General features: G+C 40.6%; 1 protein-coding gene across 3 annotated transcripts; it reads left to right on the top strand.

Annotated features, from left to right (window-relative positions):
* The first annotated feature begins 1,872 nt into the window (after nt 1-1,872).
* On the top strand, nt 1,873-22,667 carry uso1 (USO1 vesicle transport factor). 3 transcript variants are annotated; one of them, XM_069666411.1, is made up of 27 exons: nt 1,873-2,095; nt 3,246-3,332; nt 4,404-4,468; nt 4,586-4,662; nt 4,853-4,864; nt 5,140-5,193; nt 7,455-7,555; nt 7,643-7,745; nt 7,857-7,912; nt 8,799-8,919; nt 9,050-9,228; nt 9,340-9,480; nt 9,564-9,652; nt 9,747-9,901; nt 11,559-11,764; nt 11,892-11,912; nt 14,593-14,703; nt 15,772-15,890; nt 15,978-16,159; nt 16,249-16,370; nt 16,458-16,596; nt 18,388-18,554; nt 19,334-19,399; nt 19,933-20,031; nt 20,124-20,228; nt 20,377-20,592; nt 21,767-22,667. In XM_069666411.1, exons 1-27 carry the CDS (start codon nt 2,030-2,032, stop codon nt 21,839-21,841), a joined length of 2,934 nt encoding a protein of 977 aa, XP_069522512.1. In that variant the 5' UTR covers nt 1,873-2,029; the 3' UTR covers nt 21,842-22,667. The 3 variants fall into 3 exon arrangements, with proteins under 3 accessions (XP_069522512.1, XP_069522510.1, XP_069522511.1); XM_069666409.1 differs by lacking the exons at nt 4,853-4,864; nt 5,140-5,193; XM_069666410.1 differs by lacking the exons at nt 4,853-4,864; nt 5,140-5,193; nt 11,892-11,912.
* The last annotated feature ends 303 nt before the right edge of the window (nt 22,668-22,970 follow it).

Raw genomic sequence — 22,970 nt, 5'->3', positions numbered from 1 at the left:
CATATTTTGCACCTGCAAACGGAGGATTTGCTTATAGCCTAGTTTTTGTTTTGCATCCGTTACTAATGGGCGTTACAATTATATATTGAACTTAACTGATTTCAGACATCAAGATCTGTTCGCAGGTCATGATGTGCCCCAATCTGCCTGTGAACACCGTCATATAAATTGTTCCATGCCTCTGGAAAAGTCCTATCTTGGATTTGGAGACTACAAACAAACACCAAGCTTGTATGTTGTCTTGGAGTATGGTGGTATTTACCAGGCAGGGGAGAATGGATTTGTGTTAAGGAGCAAGTAGGAAACCAAGTTAATCTCGAACTATTTTGATCATCATTCTATGGGATTAAGAAATTGAATAGGGGCTGCATGGTGGTCCAGTGGTTAGTGCTATCACCTCACAGCTAGAAGGTTCCTAATTCAAATCCCGACTTGAATGACGTGGGCCTTTCTTTTTGAAGCTTGCATGTTCTCCTCGTGCATGCGTGGGTTCCCTCTGGGTACTCCGACTTCCTCTCACAGTCCAGAGACACGCTTTTTAGGTTCATTGGTGACTCTAAAATTGCCCGTAGTTGTGGATGTGAGCGTGGAAGGTTGTCTGTCTCTATGTGTCAGCCCTGTGATTGACTGGCTATCAGTCCAGGATGTAACCCGCCTCTCACCCAGTGACCTGTGACCCTGAACAGGGTAAGTGGTATAGATAATGGATGGATGGAGTACACTGAATATCTTCAGGATGCAGCCAAGGGACACTTGAAGACATCATCTTGGGCTTTGGGAAACACTGATGGACATTTTGCACAATGTACATTTTATAGATTTAGTGATTAATAGCCTAAATAATTAAGATTACGACAGATTAAGCAATAAAAATAATTGTCAGGATATCTCTACTTTTATTTTAATATCGTCTCGAACACGATTGAAGTGAAATCTAAACTGCAGGACTTTTATTTTAAAGGTGCTGTTGAACAAATAAAAGCCATGTTATTATATCATATCCGATACACATCCAAGCTGATGAATTCACAATATGAAGAATCTTTTACTCTTTTTTAAAATCTTTTTTCGTCCATGACATATATTACTAGTTTTCAAATTAAGATGTATACGCATAAAATACAATCTTACAAAATATGATTCATGGGTATAGAATAATTAATATCAAACAATAGCTATACAATAGTGGAAACATAAAAACTAGCTAGCACTATTTGCATGTGAGAGCACGTGTGTCTGTCCAAACGTTTGCACAATGTGAAACTTATATGTTGAAATATAAATGTATGATAATAGTAACAATCTACAACATATTTATTTAAGAATGTATCATGTAAGATAGATAAGAGTTGAAATAAATGAATGATTACTTGTCTTATAGCTCTATTTTGACACTACAAGAAAATACAACAAATATTAAATGTGAAATTAAAATACATACTAACATACATACAACATCAAAAAACCAGAATAATCAGAATAGCCAAATAACTAACAATTAAAATATGATTTCTAATTCCTATATAACACCACTGACAGAGGCCACTTTATTTCTCACGAGGCTACTTTAATTTTTAATGCTTATGTTTTGTCGGTAAAGCACCTGTAATCTCATTCCTATAGAATTTCTAAAGTCCAAATATGACTTACTAGAAATATAAAATGTTTCACTCTTTCTTTTGCTTTTGTATAATCTTTCACACATTGGTGAGTAAATGAAATTAATCTTTGTGTTTACCGTATTATCTTTCACACAGTGTAATAATTAGCATGTCTTGCCCTTTAAAACACTGAACCCAATCGTCTGCTGATCAGCCACGTATCGCCACGTCTGCGCGCATGCGCAGTGTCCTTACATTTGTGTTCCGGGGTCGGTCAGTCAGTGTACACAGTGCAGAAAAATCACCAGCTTGTACCGTCTTTCCTTTTCCAATCACATAGTCATTGCACCGAACACTAAGAGGGAGTCAGAGGTTCTTTTAGGAAGGAGAGACGCTTTCAGTACGGCACCTAGAGGACGTCTGTGAAGATGAATTTCTTCAGAGGAGTGATGGGTGGGCAGGCACCCGGGCCGCAGCCGTCTGGAGCGGAGACGGTAGGAGAACAAGCCGGGCTAGCTGCGACTAGCTCCGTCTAGCTAAGATTTTCTACGCCCTGTGCTTGACAACTTAGACAACACTCGCGTCATCATTCATACATGTGTTTATAAATGTAGGCTTTGCTCTCAAAAACCACCAGTATAATATGTCAAGAGACCGGGGCCTCCCTGAATTAGAACAACGAGCTAGTCAGAAGGCTAATGGGCTAGTTAGCTAACGTAGCATATCTGTCATTCAGCAGTTGGGCTGTCTTTGACATGCCTGCTGTTTCCCCTATAATTAGATATACGGAGTGAATGAAAACAAATTAAAGAAAGCTGATTGTAAGTTATAATAGAAGTATCGAATGTCAGTGGCTGTAGTTAACATCCTCCATCAATATCTTTATATCTACAATAACCTCCAATAGTAAAACAGATATATATATTCACATCCAGAATAATTAATGGAATTTAATGCAATTATGCTGACTGGTGCAGTATCAGATAGAAGATAGGCCCTCTATTTGCTCTGGACTGTTGTTTGGGATGTAGTTAATGGTTACTTCCTTCATCGATTTCACTTCTAATTATTTCTTCTTGAAGTAGCAATAGCTCCTGCTGGTGTTGCATACCCACATCATCAGATCTTTGAGTGTAGACATTCCTGTTTTGGCTGTTTAAAGAAGCAGCTTGACTCTCCTGCAGAGCACACAATACATCTGTCAAGACACTTTGATAATTTATACGACAGCAGAGTCTTGCAGCTAGTATTTAAATATTAAGTAAACATCTGTCCACTTTTTGAATTTTCTGCCGTTCTATATTAATGGTTACATTTTTTACTGGTGGTGTTTTTTAATCAGAATTAGCTTTATTGGCCAAGTGTTTTTTGTTTTTTTTCTCAAGCTTATGCACAATTCCAAGAAGAACCTTCAGGAAGGCATATATAAATGGACATAAAGTCAATATATCAAAAGAAAAGCTGGATACGTCAAATCCTCCAATAATTTAGAGGAAAATAGTTTACAAATGTGTAATGATATCTTGTACATTATGCCTCTGAAAACAATTCCACAACCTTATCCAGACATACAATAACAGGATTCTTCTCCTCACTGTTGATGAAGCAGACAAACAAAATAAACAATGATTCCTCTCTCGACAGATCCAGAAGTTGTGTGACCGGGTAGCCTCCTCAACGCTCCTAGAAGACCGCAGAGATGCCGTCCGCGCTCTTAAGTCCCTCTCAAAGGTAAAGTCTGAAGTTATTGGAACAGGTGTAACGAAAATACAGACAGTTGCCTGTTTATTAGGCACACCAAGCTTAAACCAATGCAGTCCAACAGTCCTGCAATACATCCCACATTTAGGAAGGTTAGATTGTTCTTTTTTGTTGACACTATTTTTAAAGAGGTGTTGATTTAACTATGGAATCATTTTGAAATTTCTGTTTCTTTTAAGTCTATCTTGATTGATATTAATGGGGTGGACACTATATAAAAAAAACAACAACTCTTTAGAAACACCAGTTTATAAAGAATTACAGAAAACAGCAATGCTTTTAGTCAGGTAGGTGTAATAAACTGGCAACAGAGAGTGCGTATGATGTGGCTTGTGGGTGTTTAATCAACATTAGTCAGGCTCTCAGAGGGTTTTTTATCCATTAGTTGTTTAGAATATTAACATTTTTTTTAATTTACAGGAGTATTTGTCAACAAAGTACAAAACAGCTGTGGATTCAGGTCCATGTTGCCCCGTGTGAATGGCGTGTAAACCAACATGAATATTTGATGAAATGCTCCTTTATCAAACAACAATTATTAAAATGGGCGGATCATCGATATAGACTTCTACAGAGCTACCTCTTAGTTCTGTTTATGGACAGTTTTGCCTCTGGTTGCCCCATCAACCATGAGTAATGAGGTTATCAGGCATGAATAAGGGGTTTAGGAGGCGCTGGGTTAAGCATTAACACTCAGTGGGGTCAGATAACAAAGGGTGGATGTGTTGACTTCCTGTATTTCATGAGAAACAAAGTACAAACTTACGATTTTTCTTGTCCATGTTGATTTACATTTTATAACGTGTTATATAAATGCAGCATCATTGAGCTTATAATTACTATCTAAAATATTTCTGGATGGTTTATGGTCAAAAAAGACCTGCGGCCTAATTTGGGACTATCATTCATATCCTGGACTGTTCTGTAGTCGAGTTATAAATGTCATTTACATTCCCTTTTCTTCTACATCTTGTCTTGATTGTTCAAATCTTATATACAACACTTTGATCTCACCTTGCCTTCCCTGTTATTTTTCTTCAGAAATACCGCATGGAAGTTGGCACCCAGGCGATGGAACATTTGATTAACATACTGCAAACTGACAGGTACGTGTGTGTTGTTTGCTGTTAAAAGATCTTCGCACCAAACACGCAGTGGAAGAGTTTTGTTCTATTTGAGTTCTGTTAACAATAAAACATGCTTCTCCCTGCTAACACAAACAGGTCTGATTCTGAAATCCTGGGCTATGCTTTGGACACGCTGTACAACATCATCTGCAACGATGAGGAGGAAGAGCAAGGTGTGTAACCCTCACACAATTATCAGGAATAATGAAATTCACCTTAAATTGGTTGATATAATTCCTTCTAATTATATTTTGTGTGCATGTGTAAATTCAATTAATGTCAAGTGGACTTCCCTATACACTGACAATGATTGCTTTATATAAAGATTCTCGTCTCTCTTCTCTTCCATGTTTTAACCTACAGATGAATCAGAAGGTAAAACTCTTTGATTGTGCATGATGTTCCCCCTCCTCCCTCTTAACCTCCAGCAGCACTTACAAAGGTTTCCCTTGGTTTGGTTGTGGAAAAACAGCACATTATAAATCATCTTCACAGCTCCAACAGCTGACAAAATTACGGCTGTGTGTTTGTTGTCGTCAGCGCATGTCTTCACAAGAATCAATCCGCTGATTCTACACTTTTTCACAGTGGTTGAAATAAGCTAGCTTTTGGGTGAGGCTTTAAACTTGCTCCCCCCCCTGCTCTCACAGATGCAGTAACCAGCATCCCTGTCTCAGGGAAGCATAAGAATGTTTCTGCACATGGTCAGTATTGAAACGAAGCTGCTCCCGCATTAGCTTTAGCTCTGCTAAATAACTAACCTCACTAAAATCAGTCGGAAAGTGACTTGAAGGTGTTTGGGTGGTAACAAGTGTGCTTCACTAATATCATCACACCCCCAACCTCTGTCTGTTGATATCGTCATTACTCCATTGTTTCTGCTTACATTTTAATACCTGGTTGTTTCCTTTTCAAGTGTTTTTCCAAATAAGTTAACCAAAATTACAAAAAACACACATTTCTTCACCTTCTTTTTATGTTCTCTTACATTTTGTTTCAAGATCTGTAGATAACAAGTAAAAGGGGCATACGCAGTTATGACAAACATGTAGCAAATATTTGCCCATTTACACCTCCAACATACTTAAAGGAAAATAATCTTAAATTTACTGTCCATTATTTGCTGAGAGGCTTTTTTACAACAAAGCTTCTCATGCTTTTCTGTGTGAATTGCAACATTGTACGCCTTTAGTCCCATTGCCCATGCAGATTTGCGTCTGAACTAGGGATGCACGATATTATCGGCACGTTATCGGTATCATCCGATATCGGCCAACACGCCGATATCTGCCGATATAATTAACCGATAAAATAATGGGCTGCTGCATACTTGATTAAATGCCCGACCTCGGCGCGAAGAAGACCTGCGCGGCGCAGCGTGATGACGTCACGTGTGTCTACCTGCAGCATGAGAGAGTTAGAAGCCAAAATGTCCGTGGTGTGGAAGTTTTTCACAGTGTCCGAAATAGATAGCAAAACTGCTATTTGCAACGACTGCTCAGCTTCGGTGATGCGAGGAGGAGCCAAGGCAAAGTCTTTCAACACTACAAACTTGATTAACCATCTCAAGACCCGTCACCCCGACCGTTATCTACCAAATGTGATAAGAGTATCACCATTATACTGTATGGTAATTCCAATACAGAAGAGAGTTGATGATCTCTGCAATTACGTGTGCGGGGAAAAAAAATCGGTATCGGTAATCGGCTAAATGAGTTGTAAAATATCGGCATATCGGATATCGGCAAAAAATCTAATATCGTTCATCCCTAGTCTGAACACACTTTTTGAGTGTTGTCTCTTAAACGATACTTTTGAGAGCGTTGACAGTGAATCTAAACTGTAAACATACCAAAACAATGAGCTAAAATACTATTAAGTTTTATAGAGGCACGGGTAAATGTGCAGTCAGGTGATAAGCCTGAGTGTGTTCATCAATACACACATCCCTTTCCACACCCTTCATTGTTTTAGGGTGAAAACAGAAATCAGTTGATGAATGAGAGATGAGACATATAAAAGGCTCTGCTTAAAATAATACATTTCTGCAAAATACGTTTAATTACCTTGTAAAATCTGAATCGTTCCCGCCCACTATGCAAATTTCCAACCGCCCCCTCCGTCCCGAAAACAACACGCCATCGTTTAGTGGCAACTTGTTAAAACTTAACGAGCTTGAAATGTAGTAATTAGTAGTAATGATGTTAGGGTTAGTAGTCAGTAGTGAGTTTGCAAAAATTACAATGGCGGTTACAGCTGGCTCGCGCATCGCCCGAAGTGGTTGCCATAGGTTACACATAATGATATGCATAACGTCACCCCGTCCATTAACAGGATTGGTTCCTTAGGTTTGTGACGCCTCAAACCTGCCAATCTGAAAACGTGTTGTTCAGCCTGTCCTTGGTACACTGCAGTTTAAAAGCAGACAGGCCCAGCCATGGAGATGACTGCTGATGTTGTCCCTGATATGTCTTGTAGCACATGAAGAACACCACATGGAGATGTTTACAAGGTTAAACACTTGATTTTCACTAGAGGGGTGCTTTAAGTTTAAGTACCCTCAGATACACCTGGTGCAGTATGCACTTATTCTTAATACAGTGGTGTTTCTAACTAGCTTGTCACACTAAACCTACTGAGCTCACCCTATTCACCCCTCCATCCAGCCTTCCCCACCTCTGTGTGCCCCCCCTGTTTTTACAGAATTGCTGTTCACAAGTATGATCCTGAGCATTTCTCATTTGATTTATATATTCTGTTTAAAGTCATTATGCAGTTGCACAACTAAATTACAATCGTTTAGAAACTCGGGAGGTTTTAAGAATTGACAGATCCACTAATTGTCTCCGTCTAACTCAGGCTAAATGCTCTGAACAAACCAACCGGTCCCCTCACTAGACTGATGACTCCGGCCAGAGTATTTATTGGAGACGTTATTGATTCCAGCTATCACTCTCCTCCACAGATGAGACCGCCCAGAAGCAGGCCGATGATCTTGGTGCTCAGTTCACAGAGACGTTCATTCAGGACCCCGAACACGTGACCCTGCTCCTCACTCTGCTGGAGGTACTGAACGGTTTCTGTTCCAGTGTTTTTATATCGTCTGAACAGCTGCCTGACGTCTAAATGCATTGATGTGATTCTGTTTTATAGGAGTTTGACTTCCACGTACGCTGGCCCGGGGTTAAGCTGTTGACTGCTCTCCTGAAGAACCAGGGGACCCAGGTCCAGGGGATCATTCTGGTCAGCCCCATGGGTGAGTCTCTCCTCTCCACATTGAATCAGACCTCTTTTGTAACGTCTGCATTTTACTCAGTACTTGTGGTCTTATATCAGCAAGTCTGTAATTCTCCTGTGTCCATCTCAGGTGTCTCCAGACTGATGGACCTGTTGGCCGACTCCAGAGAGGTGATTCGTAATGATGTGAGTATTTATTAACGGAGGCAGAGTTCAGACCAACTTTATCTCTGTGTGAAAAAGCTTACCACATTCATTAGAATGAGGCTATACCTAATCTCTATCTATAGATTCTACATAGAAATGTAGAGTCTTTAGGCAGGGACGTGGATTTTAGGGATGGCAGGTGTTCTGGTTTCCGTTTGTACTACGCTTGTTGTCCGAGTAATATTGACCAATCGCGTATCAGCAGGCTGCTCATGATAATGATGTTGAAGAAAACGGGTTCTTCTCCTGTAAACAATGCAGCACGCGGAAAACAAAATCTTGACTGGAAGTTGTTTATCGCTAACCGCTGGCTAAACCTGACACGCCCCACATGTTCACCGTTGTCCCCAAAGGCTATATCGTCAGCCAATGAGATCCAAGATTGGGCTATAGCTGACGCAGCTGTGACGCCAGCACAGAGGACACAGGCAAAAAACACTTGGGGTTAAAGCGGGCTCAAACTTTTCTTAATGTTCAGCAGGATGCCGTGTTGGCCCATCATATACATACAAGCGTACATTCCTGTTGAATAACTTTGTAACATAAACACCATATGTTTACCCAGCGTGACTAATCGTACAGTAGTTGCAACCGTGATTACTCCCCGGAGTTGGAAAATCTTGTGTCAAGAGTGTTTCTAAACTATTCTCTAGTGTTTTGTTTCCCCTGAATCACATTTCCTGTCTAACCAGTCCCTTAAACAACACAGCCGGCTTTATTATTTTAGCACAGGACTGATTTTGGTCTGAACGCCTGCTTAGTCATTTTAGCAGGTCTTCCTGTCTTTGTAATAAAGCATAAGTATGACTGTACAGTAATCACATTTCCAGGAGATGCATGACAATCTGTTTTCACCTTCCAACAGGGCTTGTTGCTGCTTCAACAGCTGACCAAATCCAACGCTGCCATTCAGAAAATTGTGGCTTTTGAAAACGCATTTGAGCGCCTTCTAGATATCATCACAGAGGAGGGCAGCAGTGATGGAGGTAGAGGAATTTGGAGATTCACTTCAGAGTTGTGTCCGCACGTTCAAATACAAACCTTCTACTTTCATTCTTAAGATCATACGATCAAAGTTTTTCCTGTGAGATGTATACATCCTTTTGCTGTCTGCAGGTATTGTGGTGGAGGACTGTTTGCTGCTGCTGCTCAACCTGCTGAAAAACAACAGCTCCAACCAGAACTTCTTCAAGGAGGGCTCCTACATTCAGAGAATGAAGCCCTGGTTTGAGGTCGGGGACGATAACTCCGGTTGGTCTGCACAGAAGGTCACTAACCTCCACCTCATGCTGCAGGTAACGCACAACACTCGGCTGGAACTGTTGCTTTAACCTAATTGCTGTTTAAACAAGCAGAATAATGGGATGTTGGTTTTGCTTAAATGCTGCACAATGATTTGTTTCCAGCTGGTGCGAGTCATGGTGTCTCCGGTGAACTCTCCTGGAGCCACAGCCAGCTGTCAGAAGTCCATGTACCAGTGTGGTCTGCTGCAGCAGCTGTGCACCATCCTCATGGCCACCGGTGTGCCTGCTGACATCCTCACTGAGGTAATGACAGCACCATTTACTAAACATTAAGGCTTCTCTCTTTGAGCTGCTCTAAAGTTTGTGATCTGGACACTTTCTTTCAGACCATCAACACTGTGTCGGAGGTTATCAGAGGCTCACAGGTCAACCAGGACTACTTTGCATCTGTTAACGCTCCTTCAAACCCTCCAAGGTGAGACACAACCCGCGAACAGAGACATCAAATCTCTCATATCAGTCTGATCGTGATGAACCTGTTCCCTAACCTCTCCTCTTCATCTCTTTAGACCGGCCATTGTGGTGCTGCTCATGTCCATGGTGAATGAGAGGCAGCCATTTGTGCTTCGCTGTGCAGTCCTCTACTGTTTCCAGTGTTTCCTCTACAAAAACCAGAAGGGCCAGGGGGAGATTGTGGCCACGCTGCTGCCATCCACCATCGATGGTAAGTCGAGAACTTGTTTTGAGCTCAGCTCTTTTGCAGTTTTTGTAGTTTGTAGACAAATGAGAAGAGAAATATTTTGCTGTGACAGTAATACAGTAAGTAGGTCAATTTTTAAAATGCACTTAAATGTTCAACATAGAGTCATAGCTCCCCTAGTAGAATATTATGATCTCTGCAAACTCAGAACCAATCTGCTAAAGTCTGACGACGATACATCCTCTGGGGACAACGGTGAACATGTCATGCGTGTCTGGTTTAGCCAGCGATTCGCGGTAAAAGACTTTCAGTCAAGACTTACAGTCCAGTTAGAAACTTGAGAAGCGACCAAGATCAAAAGTCTCTCCCTCTAGATTTGTCTGCACAATAAATGCTGTCATTTCTTGGTTCATTAAATCCCCAGAAGGAGTGCCCCATTCATCTGTTTCTGGTGAGTCTCAGTTTCACTGTAAACAGTAAGTTACACAGAGGCTGCACTCTGGATAAATACAGAGCTATGAATCTGGAAAAAAACAATTTTTCCTGTGATTTACTTTAATTAACGGGTCTTATCTTTGCTGAAATTTCGACATCATGATGCAGATTAGTAAAAAGTAAAAATGAAGCTTTGTCAGGTCTGTCCTCAAGAGGAGAAGAAAACTACTTTTAAAATGCTCGTTTGTTGAACGGATCGATCATTCCTGATGCATTCACTGAAATCGGGAAATCTAAACGCTGAACGTATTCCGTGACGGCACAAGGGAATTTATCTCAAGTTGAATTTTAGATGGAACGTATTGTTAGCTGAACTTAGCTGCAGATGTCTGTTTATAGAGATTAATAAGAAGTTACATCATCATCATTAAATCATCATGTCTGTTTATAGAGATTAATAAGAAGTTACATCATCATCATTGCTGCAGATAGCTGATACGCCGCAGCCTGCTGATATGTAAATGGTAAATGGACTGTACTTATATAGTGTTTTACTAGTCTTTGCAACCACTCAAAGCTGCTTTTACACAGCTGCTATTCACCCATTCACACACTGATGGCAGCTGCTACGTAAAGTGCCCAACTGTCAATCAGTTATCTTCAGGGAGTTCAGTGTCTTGCCCAAGGACACTTTGAGGGAGCTGGGGATCGAACCTCCGACCTTCCGATTGAAAGACGACCGACTCTACCACTGAGCCACATCCGCCCCATACATGATTGGTCAATATTACTCGGACTACAAGTGTAGTACAAAACTGTAAATGGAGATTAAGATCTCTGTAACAATAAGATGCAACTCTTAGTTGTTATGTTCTTGATTTAACACATTACAGACATTATACGCTTAGCATCACTTTTGGGTGTAGCAGAATACAGCAGATAAATTGTGTGATAATTGTTTAAATGTTTTTTGTTGATCAAATATTATATAAAAATAGTATTTAAGTTGTCAAGGTGCTAAAATTTTATAATTTTTTGTCGCAACTTCTTATAAAAGTTATGATAAAAGGAGAGTTTGTTAGGACCAAAGCCTGGAGCTGAATGGGATATGTTTGTTCAGTAGAGTAGTTGTAGTACACCACAATTTGCACAACCCACATCCCCACACTTAGAAGTGGATAGACCTTCAGCTTTATTCCTTATTGACTGTAATGTCTTTGCTGACGCACTCCCTTCTTTCCTCCAGCCAACTCCATCTCAGCCGGCCAGCTGCTGTGCGGAGGCCTGTTCTCGGCAGACTCTCTGTCCAACTGGTGTGCCGCTGTAGCTCTGGCTCACGCCCTGCAGGACAACCTCACCCAGAAGGAGCAGCTGCTGAGGGTCCAACTGGCCACCAGTCTGGGGAAGCCCCCCGTCTCCCTGCTGCAGCAGTGCACTAACATCCTCTCCCAGGTAAGACACTCAGCTGCTTGTATGAAGGGGATGCTAACAGGTTATGTGTGTCTTTGAAGGAAGGATTTTTAGCAACACTAATTAATGCTGTCATCAAGAACAATGTCACATTATTGTGGTTTTGCAGGGAGATAAGATCGCCCGGCGGGTAAGTAACGTGTGTGCAAACTGTGCCTCTGTGTGTGTTTTGAGTGTTTGGGCAGCACCTATGCTGGTTTTACGGCTTGGCATCTGTAGTAGGGGTCTTTTTGGCCCAAGTGTTGGGGGATCTTGCTTCCATTTAACTCTTTACTACTCCGCCTTTGTCCCTAACTTATGGCTATGACCCAGTTCTTCTTCATTAGGGTGGCACACGGGTGCTCCTCACCTCAGATTTTGAAGCTCTGCTTGCTCTCAGTGTGCTGACGACTGAGGTGTGTTTTAGTGCATACATGGACACCAGAGAGGGGCTGAGAGGAAGGGGACACAGGAAGTCCTAACACCGTCTTTGAGCTGTGAAGTTGGACGGTTTTCTGTGCTGCACGCAAATATCTATTCAAGTGTGTTTGCTGCAGCAGCTTTTGGGACCTTTTCTGTAGATTTCCACTCATGTTTTCATGTTCTTTAATTTACATATAGCCTTTTGTAAATACACAGTGCAGGTGCCAGGCGATTTTGGGGTTCATACTTAAGAGGATTTTTCAATTGTCAGGAGGGATTTACATGGTTTCAGTTCAAGTGTTGAGAGGAAGTCTAAAAACATTCAGCAGTACTTAACCAAGAGCTGCGGTACCGCCTCAGTGCTGCAACGAAGCCCCGCCGTCATGCAGCCTTTGCCATTTTACATTGAACCAAGCGACACCAGCGCTAAGCCGCCCCAGTGTGTGTTTTTACATCGCGCTCTGGCGTTGCAGAAGCAAATTATGCTTTTATTTTAAATGTTAAAACAAGGAAGGAGCTAACAAACCCATCCGGAGGAGACCTGTTGGACCACTGTAATATGTTCTGGCAGCTTCCACCCCAAACCTGGGCGGAGATAACCTCCTGACTGTTGAAGCCCTCGGGCTGAAAGGTTGTATTCCGTTAGCTTTGAGAGTTAGAGGGTATACGCTAATTGTGTGTTGAGAGCTATTCCTCCAAACTCATTGTAATGATGTTTTCAGATATGAAGGAAGGGATTCTCCTTTGTATTTCTGTCCTTAGTTTACTTTAAAGGTTACTGTAGGTAAGCTTGATTGGACCACTTTCACATACAGAAGTACAGTGTGTAATCTTTTTTATTCAATTTCTACTTGTGGTCATTCTTTCTGTCTTTTGTTTTCCTCTTCATTTTTGCATTTCGTCACATTCGGAGACTAAATCTGAAAAGGTGATTTTGTAAGTTTGGAATGCTGATAATATTGTACCTGCATTGCTCAGACCTCAATACTCCCTCAATGTTGGCATCACTGCAGGAAAGGTGTCAGCTTTTCTTGAAGCATGATGTGCATTAAGTGAAAATGCACCAGCTTTTTTTAGCAGAGTAGAGTTTACATCGATGATTCATTATGTGTTGACTTTCTTCATCGTTCATTACAACTCCATTAAAAGCATCCTTCCTTTTCTACAAGTGATTAAGATGGATTATTCGAATCTGCATAATTACTGACTGACATAAATGTGTTAAAAGAGGAAATAAAAACCAGGCTGCTGTGGATCTTAAACCTCTTTTACCTGCTTCTCATCGCTGTTTTCATGGAAATGCATGATCATTTTTTTATTATGCAGCTTATTTTTCATTCTTTAAAAGCACATTTAGCAGATTTCGCTTTGCATGTGCTGAAATCTTAAATACAGTTACATTTGATTTCATGCTACCTGCATTGCAAGTTATCCGATTATTTGCAGAGTAAAAGATGAGTGGAAATTGAACTTGATTGCTGGGGGTAAAGATGAGGGCAGATTATCTAACACAGGCTTGCTCTGATTACCATAACACTGTTTAAATATACTGACAGCACTCATTTTGACAGTGTCATTGTTTTGTGTTATAACCTCATTAATCACTACTAATGGTTGATGTGATTGCTTCTATTTAATTGATTCATTTAACCATACCATTTCAAGAGCAGGCTTTTACTCTAAACTAGGGATGGGCATTTCAAGTTCAAATACTATCTGATATTCACGGGCAACTATAAGAGTGCCTGCACCTGGCACTAATGCTTTCTTCTTCTTTTGTTGTTTAATGGCGGCTAGCAAACAGCTTTCAGATGCGCTACAGCCACCGTCTGGTGGTAGTACTGCATTACAACCAGGCGCCGGTAAAAACAATGGAAAAATATATTTATGAGATTAAATAAAAGTCGTTTTCTCTTATTTTTTTTAATTTTTTATAAATTACTATTTCAATATTCAAAAATTCATGACCCATCCCTACTCCAAACAAACTCCAAACATGTCCGAATGGGAAGAAAAACTGGGCCCACTGTTACAGCTTTGTGTAAAACACTTAATAAAAGTTCTAACACCCATCTCAAGCACTTTTGTTGCCATTTTTACAGCTCCATATTCAACTTTCTTTTCATCTTTGAATATAATGCATCTTTGGCATTTATTGAGTGTTACTTGCTGTTGCTTGGTTAATTTCCAAATTCAGCCTTAATCTAAAAATCTATGACCAGGATTCAAATTTGATGTATGTAACCTCCCATGTTTAACAACATAGCGGCTCATCATTGTCCGAACTCAAAATCTTTTAAAACACCTGAATATCACATATTTGATCCACATTGGGCTAGTCAGTAATTTTTACTCTCATCCTCGAGACATATTTTAACATGTATTTCTTTCTCTCTTGTGCTCTGCAGGGCAGTAAAGTTCAGACCAGGGTGGGCCTCCTCATGCTGCTGTGTACGTGGATCAGCAACTGTCCGATAGCTGTCACACACTTTCTACACAACCAGGAAAACGTTCCTTTTGTATCCTCGAAGCAGCCTGCAAGCCATCTTACAAATTCTTTATATTTAATCTGTATCTGTTTATAGTTTAGTGAACAAATGCAGCCCCTACAGGAAGTTTCGATTCAGCAAATTCACGCAACTTTTTCGCAACCTTGCAGTTTTTGGCCAATCTCCGCAACTGTTCCCCAAACTTGACTAATCAACCTATTTCCCCCCCACGGGCGTCGGCATGTACATCACCAAATATTGATCTTCATAGGTCTGCAATGTTGTAGAAGCATCTGAGAGTTTGTTTACTGTGCCTTTAATATCTCCAGAATGCTGCATGCTAGAGACAGACAGCTGCGCCTTTCTAACGAGGGCTCGGTGAGGTAGTCTTTCTTTCACGAGTTACCTAATCCGGCCTCAACTTAGTCTTTATGGAGACTCTGTACAGTGAATCATAATTACCAAATCCAATACTCAATGTCTTCTTGTGATTATTTATCCATATTGAAAACTGTTAGCCGTTCACTCAGCCTTTCCACCAACCAGACGCTCTGTTAACAGTTTTTGTGCAGTGAGATATTAACCATCCTATTTCTTATCAGTGGTTTTATACAAGTGCAGCATCTGAAATAACAAGTAGAACAGCTCAGAGATTGTAATTAATGTGTAGATTCTTCTTGTGGGCATATATATAGCATTGAAATAGGCATGTGCAGTTTTCCTTTAGTTTGATTCAGTTTTTACACATCTTATTTTGGTATCTTGACACTGAAATTACTAGAAGGGATGTCAGAAGGCAAACAGCTCGCTCAGTCAAAGGATGGCTTTATTGTAGCGTTTGTCCCGGTCACTGACAGTGGATGTGTAGCTGTGTTACACACAAAAAAAATCCTCAAAACGTCGCAACTTGCATGGCAACTTTTTCAAAAATCTGCCGCAAGATCAGGCAACTTAGGCCGCAACAATCACAGAAAAAGCTTGCGAAGGGACTGAATAATTACCCAAACTTTACTATTGTAAATGTAAATGTGCAGGTTTAAAGCAGGTGTGTGAAACTGACTGCTGTTGAGTGCATCCTTGACCTGGTGACTCGTGCAGCTGACGGCGCAGATCTCAGAGAACCTGGGAGAGGATGAAAGGCTGGTGCAGGGCCTGTGTGCGCTGCTTCTCGGCATCTGCATCTATTACAATGACAACTCACTGGAAAACTACACCAAGTAAGGAACAACTCACGCACACCTTGAGAAAAATAACATATCCATAATCGATCATCACAGTGACCATGTTGTTTCTGTCATCCTCAGAGAGAAGCTAAAGCAGCTCATCGAGAAGCGTATCGGGAAGGAGAACTTTGTGGAGAAACTGGGCTTCATCACTAAACACGAGCTGTACTCGCGGGCGGCTCAGAAGCCACAGCCTGTCTTCCCGTCTCCGGAGCAGATGCTGTTCGACCACGAGTTCACCAAGCTGGTCAAAGAGCTGGAGGGTCAGGCAGAGACAGTCCAGTCATGCTTAATTTATTGCAAAGTATTAATGGACATTTTGATGACTTATTTATCCGGCTGCTCTTCACAGGTATGATCACCAAAGCAGTTCACAAATCAAGTGAGGAGGAGAAGAAGGAAGAGGAGGTGAAGAAGACGTTAGAGCAACATGACAACATCGTTACTCAGTACAAAGAGCTGATCAGAGAACAGGTAGATAAAGCTTTCGTTTTGTGTGTATTTGATATGATTTATATTTGATGTACTCATCACTGACTATTTTTACTGTGTGACGTTCAGGACGCTCAGATCCAGGAGCTGAAGGAGCAGGTATCGGACATGTCATCTCAGACTGAACAGATGCAGACCACGATCACCCAGCAGCTGTCCCAGATCCAGCAGCACAAAGATCAGTACAACATCCTCAAGCTGAAATTAGGTGAGTTCACTCCCTTACCTGTTGTTTTGTGTCCTTGAGGAAGAACAGGGATCCCAAGAAAGAATCTATGTCGCAACATACACACACCTACATAGAATGGATATGCAGGGGTAGCCCTGTGAATCAGGCCCCCCCCTGCACCAACCTACACAAAATGTACCTCCCTCAGCAGATTTACCCTATCCCTACCCTTTACTACCCTCTCTCAGAGCTCCCCTGTTACATGCCTTCTCTCACTGTGGTACTGCTGCCCCGAACCCAGCGCTGATTAGAAGAAGATTTGTGGCAGTTCTCCTCCTTTCCTCTGTTGTGCTAAGGCCGCTTCTCGGGGCATATTTCCCACTTGCTTATCAGTACTTTATAATATGACTTTTACTCCAGAGTATATAAATTATCATAGTTTTAACATATGTGGATTTAAACATGGCTTATATCAAAGATTATATCTGTGATTATATATTTAACAGATTAAACGTACATCCTTTTTGATGATGACTAAAGCATGTTTTTCACAACAGTGTAAAAGACTGCAAAAGGACTTGATGTAAAAAATATTAATAGTGTATATTTTGTGATATTACCTTTTCCAAATAGAAATCGAATAAATAAATAAACAAAGAAAATACATTATTTTCCTCAGTATCAGTATTGAAGATAAAATGTGCCAGATTCCAAAATGCCATAGATTAAGAATTTAGATTAGACAGCGGGTAACTGCACAGAAGGTTTCATTATATTATATATTATATATTTCATAATAAGGTTTCATTATATAAAATATAATTATATAGAATATAATTATATTTTAAACCAGGCTACAAAAAGAGGAGCCATTATACACAGAGACACACATAAAAACTTAGTGAAGCGAGTGCCTGAATATGATTATTTATGGTACTACAGCCCCACTGATGGACTTTAAAATGCAGTGTCATTGGGCTGTATTATATATAGTAACTGATTTAACTTTAACAACACGTGTGTAAACTTTATCTAGCCAAAAATCAGAATCAGAATCAGAATCAGAATCGGGGTTTATGGCCATGTAGGTTTGCACATACAAGGAATTTGTTTTGGTGATTTTGGTGCAGAACAATTAGTTAGAATAAAAATAAGAAAATAGAATAAGATATAAAAAGGCAATAAGAATAAAAATATAAAAAGCAATACGTATAATACAAAATAATCTCTCTCTTTCATGAGTGACCTGGCCAAGAAAGCATCATAAACATTTAATAACTAATAAACAGAAACAATACAGATACACAAATACAATTGTCACACACTTCAAACAAGTGGACACAATATGCAGTTAGTTAATACAAAGTGAAGGAACGAAACCCATTTATGAAGCATAACCAGGCCCCATTTTCTACGATGATGTCAGTGACCAAGTGTTGCATTTTCTCAATCCTTTAAAATTGATGTTAGGGGCGCTGGTTTCTCTCAGTTGGTAAAGCAGGCGCCCCGTGTACAGAGGCTGCCGTCCTCGACACGCTGATCGCAGGTCTGATTCCCGATCTGCCGATCATTTGGTGCACATCATCCTCAGCTCTCTCCTCCCCACATTTCCTGTCTCTCTTCAACTGTCCTATCATCACATAAAGGCAAAAAGCCAGAAAAATGATCTTTGAAAACAATGATTTTAATTCCTTCATAATAATCAATCAACACAATTTGAGGTACTTCTGTACGTTATTAAGTGGTGGAATGGAGTGGAGGGACATTTAGACAACATTTCCTGTATAATACATTTAACCTGACTCTATGTTTGTGTGCTCTTAACTTCAGGAAAGGATAACCAGAGTCAGTCGAACAGCCAGGCAGACGGCGCGCAGGTGAACGGGCTGCAGACGGAGGAGCTCACGCAGCTCAGAGAGGAGGTGGAGGAGCTCCGCAAGCAGCACACACTCCTTCAGACACAACTGGGCGAGAAAGACGCACTCATCAACACCCTGGTGAGTAAATGTCTGCAGACGTGTTTTGTGTTCAGCAGCAAAGATGAAAGCTGTTTTGTACATGAAATATAAACAGCAGGTAGATTTTGAATGATAAATGACTTTATACTGAACTTGTCGGAGTTTATGTGTTTGTAAGACAGAGGTCATATTGTTGGTTCTCAATTAGCCATAAATTAACAGACCTTTTATTTACTATTTATTGTGTAAACTAGTGACTTTTTACCCCTTGATTTAAAAGTAACCTGCCCAGTGTTCCTACTTTTACCTGCAGAGAAAACCTCAAAGATCTTTTTGTTTTCATATTGACTCAAACATCAGAAAGAGTTAAACATTGCCTTTGTTTATTCTTCCATGAAAGCTGTTTTTTAAACGGCAGTTATGAAATTATTTACACACCACAAAACCCCAGTTACAAACTGTGTGTGTTTTCATAAAAAACAAGCGGTTTCCATCGGCTAAATGAAGTCTTTCTCCACTGTGAGGAGAGTAAACCCAGATATTTACAAAGTTTGTGATGAGAACAAGGTTGTTCCTTCATATAACTCGATCTGAGCTGTAGAAGTCTCATAAAGCTGTATCTGCTCTGTAAAGCTGCCTCAGGACACGGGGAGTATACTGATAATAGGATTAAGCAAACCACTAAATATGTCTTCTTAAAAATGATGTTTGCTTTCATTCTCTGTCGTTTATCAATTTAAACTGAATCTGAGTTTTACTTTCATCCTGTCGCAGTGATTCATGGTGTATGACTAATGTTTCATTGTGTGTAACCGCAGAGGTCAGAGACTTCACAGACAGCAGAAGGATCAGCAGCAGAATCAGACAACACAGAACTGCTCAAGGTAACAATTCATCACGATACACTTTCTCCAGTTTGAGCTAAAAACCTTACAAACCTTTAGAGCATAAACTGACCTTTTGATATATAATTTTGGTCAGGATACAGCTTATTCTTTTTTGACTTCTCGACAAATCCCATGAAGCTGAAATCAAACAGAGTCTGACTCTTAATACTTTCACTTAAGTCCGTCACTCAGCCCCCATGGGTTCCTGCTGAAGATGTAAATGTTCAAAAAATGTACTTTTATTTTTTTATAAGTTAAGTGTTCTTAATATTTGGAGCTGCAGGTCGGTTTTCTGTCGGTGGATTAAACTCAAAACAAGCTCATGCTCTATGCTTGAGAATGGAGGTCAAAGTCTCAGAGGAATAACATTCATCAGGCTGTATTTCTAAGTTTCTGAAAATGACCAAATGACAGAATCTCACCAGTCTTGACCTTAACACTTTAATCTTATATATAATATAAGAATATGTATTATGAATGTGTAAATGTCATTTATTTTTGCACATTCTGTGTGACTTTGTTTGATGCAGGAGCTGGAGGCTCTGAGGAGTCAGGTCCAGTCGCAGTCGACAGAAATCAACCAGATGAAGACGGAAAGAGAGGAGCTGCTCAGGAGAGCTGAAGCTGTGGTAACTATACAGATGTGACACTTTAATAACGCATATATTAAATAATTTCTAACAATTTCTAAATAAATAACCCTTCCTCTGGTTTGTCTCAGTCCTCAGAAGCAGCACACGTCAGTGATGGCACACATGACGCAGCCAAGATGGCCGAACTAGAGAGCAGACTCGCAGCACAGACGAGTGAGACGGAGAGACTCAAGGTGTGTAGAAATAAGCGTTCGACTTCTGCAGCATTAAATGACATTAAATGACCATTAATTGTTTTTTGAAATAATTTTATTTAACATCTACTTGTCCTGGTCCCTGCTGTGTTTTTCTCCTTCCTCACCCTCTTCTTCGTTGGTTCAGGAGGAGGCAAAGAGCTCGTCAGGAGGCCGGGCGGAGCTGGAGCAGCAGCTGGCCTCAGCCACCAGCACGGTGGCCATCCTGCAGACAGAGAAGGCAAAGCTGCAGACGGAGGTGCAGGAGTCCAAGAAGGAGCAGGACGACCTGCTGATGCTGCTGGCCGACCAGGACCAGAAGATCCACAGCCTCAAACAGAAACTCAAAGAGATGGGAGAGACGGTAGAAAACATCAGTGTTCAATATGTGTCCTAAATTCATCACAAGTTGGTATCAGTGTTAAAATATCAGTCAGGGACATTTCTGTTAAATTGAGGTCTCTTAATATTATAGGGAGAAAACACATCATGATTATTGTTCTGACTGTATTAAGTCCAGTTGGTGTTAACAGGAAATAAACTTACATTATATTAGATTTGTAATTTTTAACCCCATGACAGATCATTTTAGTTGACAATCATGAACACAACAGCACTAAATCAAGACATTCAAGATCATCAATCAACTTTGTATCATAGTGAAGTCATTAATATAATGTTTTTCTAGACTTAGGTCCTGTTTACACCTGGTATTAAGATGCGTCCTGAGTGATCCGATCCAAAGTGTTCAGCTTTAATTCTAAGCTTAATCCATAAGGATTATGACTTTAAAGCTTTAAAGTCATAATCTTGAAGATTTTTATTTAAATAAATGTCTGTTAAGTCACTATCTATCGCTGAATGAGGTAACACAATGGTGACTGAGCCTATGGCCCACTGATGAAAGCCTTTGCATTTGCAGTATATAGTATTATTACAGACCGGGTGTCTTTGACGACTTTCATGGAAAAAATCACAAGCGGCGCCCAGTTAGTGACGCGTTTTCGGCTGCGGCTGCTTTTCCGGTCTCTGCAAGTGTTGCGAGTAAACAGTAATCTACTACGGCTGAACAAACAAAGAAAAGATCGATGACTTCAGATACAACTTCAAAAATAAGTGAAAATCCAAAGAAAAAGTAACAAATTGGACGCTCAGATGAAGGCAAACAGTTTATAAAGGAAAGCGAGTTACAACCAGTGCCAATCCTGGGACGTCACACATGCAACACTGTCTTGATATCTGGGAAGTGTGCTCCCGCAATTACCATTTATCACCATAGGTGCCGCCACAGAGAACAAAACTGAGATCTTTGAGATTACAGCTTTAACAAAGACTCCAGTCTGCAGTGTAGTTCACCTGGTCCACATGTTAATACCAGGTGTAAACAGGGCTTTAGAAGCTCCCAGTTAAACCAGTTATGTAAGGTGGTAGTTCTTTAGATGTAGCGAGCAGCAACTTCAAAGGCATGCTCTGCGTCCCGACCACTCAGCTGTGTTTTGTGTGTTTGCTCTAGTTAGACTGTGACGCTCTCCTTACAGGTGGACGATGAGGACGACCTTGACACCAGGGACCAAACGGACGACGATTACGAGGAGGATGAAGACGAGGACTAGAGAAGAGAAACACTGAAAGCAGGAGACGGAGGGATTTGTCTGCCAGCAGGCAAGAAAAGACTTTTCAGAACCTGAGAAACTGAACTTTAGGACTTGTATAATGAAGCAGTTTCTCCTCCCAGCTGCCATGCTATGTTCATTTTCTTTACCCCCTTTCATCGTCGCATCACACCTTCATGTTAGTTATTTGGACGTTTTTTAGTTCAAGGTGTGGTCGCTCAGTTTTCAGTGACAGCTTCAAGATATGAACATGTCAGTGCATTCATCTCTGCCACTTTCCACCACCAGTGTGTGATGGATTTTACCAGTCTTGTGTTTATTGTAACGTATTGTCACATAGTGTTAGGTTAATTTTTAACACACAAGTCACCTGGGGAATTCATAATGTAGCAGAAAAGCAGATTTAATATTATTATTTCATCATAAACATGCTGGTGAGCTCTTCGTGCTTTACCCCTCTGACATGATGCACCCACAGCGTAATGACCACCTGCAACTCGTCACTGTGCTGCACCCCCAGTTTGTCTTCACACCCAACACTCAGTCCAAGTTCAGTGTCGACAGTATTTCAGCACTCAAAGTTGTTTCATTTCACTTTGAAGACAAGACCTGACCGCTCTACAATATGCTGCAAAAACAACACTGACAGAAAAGATGTAAAGACAAAAAAGATATTTTTGCAACTTTTTGTCCAGTTCTGGCATCCAGCTTCTGTAAGATATTGTGTAACTTATCAATTTATGAGCCACATTGATATGAATAAAGAATCTATCAGTCTGTATGCCTGTATGGAGGTGTAATTGTAGATAAATTAAATTTTACTAAATCCACAAAGAGACGTTTGTATTTGTCTTTATTAGGATTATTTAAGTCTGAATACACAGCCTTTTTTAGATGGGACAGCTGAAGGGAGACAGAAAATACAATAGACGGGAGAGTGTGGGATGGCATGCAGCAAAGGGTGGGAGTCGTACCTGTGGCTGCTGCGTCGAGGACTGTGGCCTCTGTATATGGGACGCCTGCGCTACCAACTGAGCTAAACCAGCGGCCCAAAGTGATTAACTTTTTTAATGCAAATATAATACCAACTGTGTGTTTCAGTATCTTTCTGGTTACATGCTCACTACTT

The sequence above is a fragment of the Semicossyphus pulcher genome, unplaced genomic scaffold (genome assembly GCF_022749685.1).
Source record: "Semicossyphus pulcher isolate SPU_LCO1_2020_fin unplaced genomic scaffold, fSemPul1.0.p SCAF_17, whole genome shotgun sequence".
In the NCBI taxonomy this organism is placed as follows: Eukaryota; Metazoa; Chordata; class Actinopteri; order Labriformes; family Labridae; genus Semicossyphus; species Semicossyphus pulcher.
This window is presented reverse-complemented; position numbering and strand designations above follow the sequence as displayed.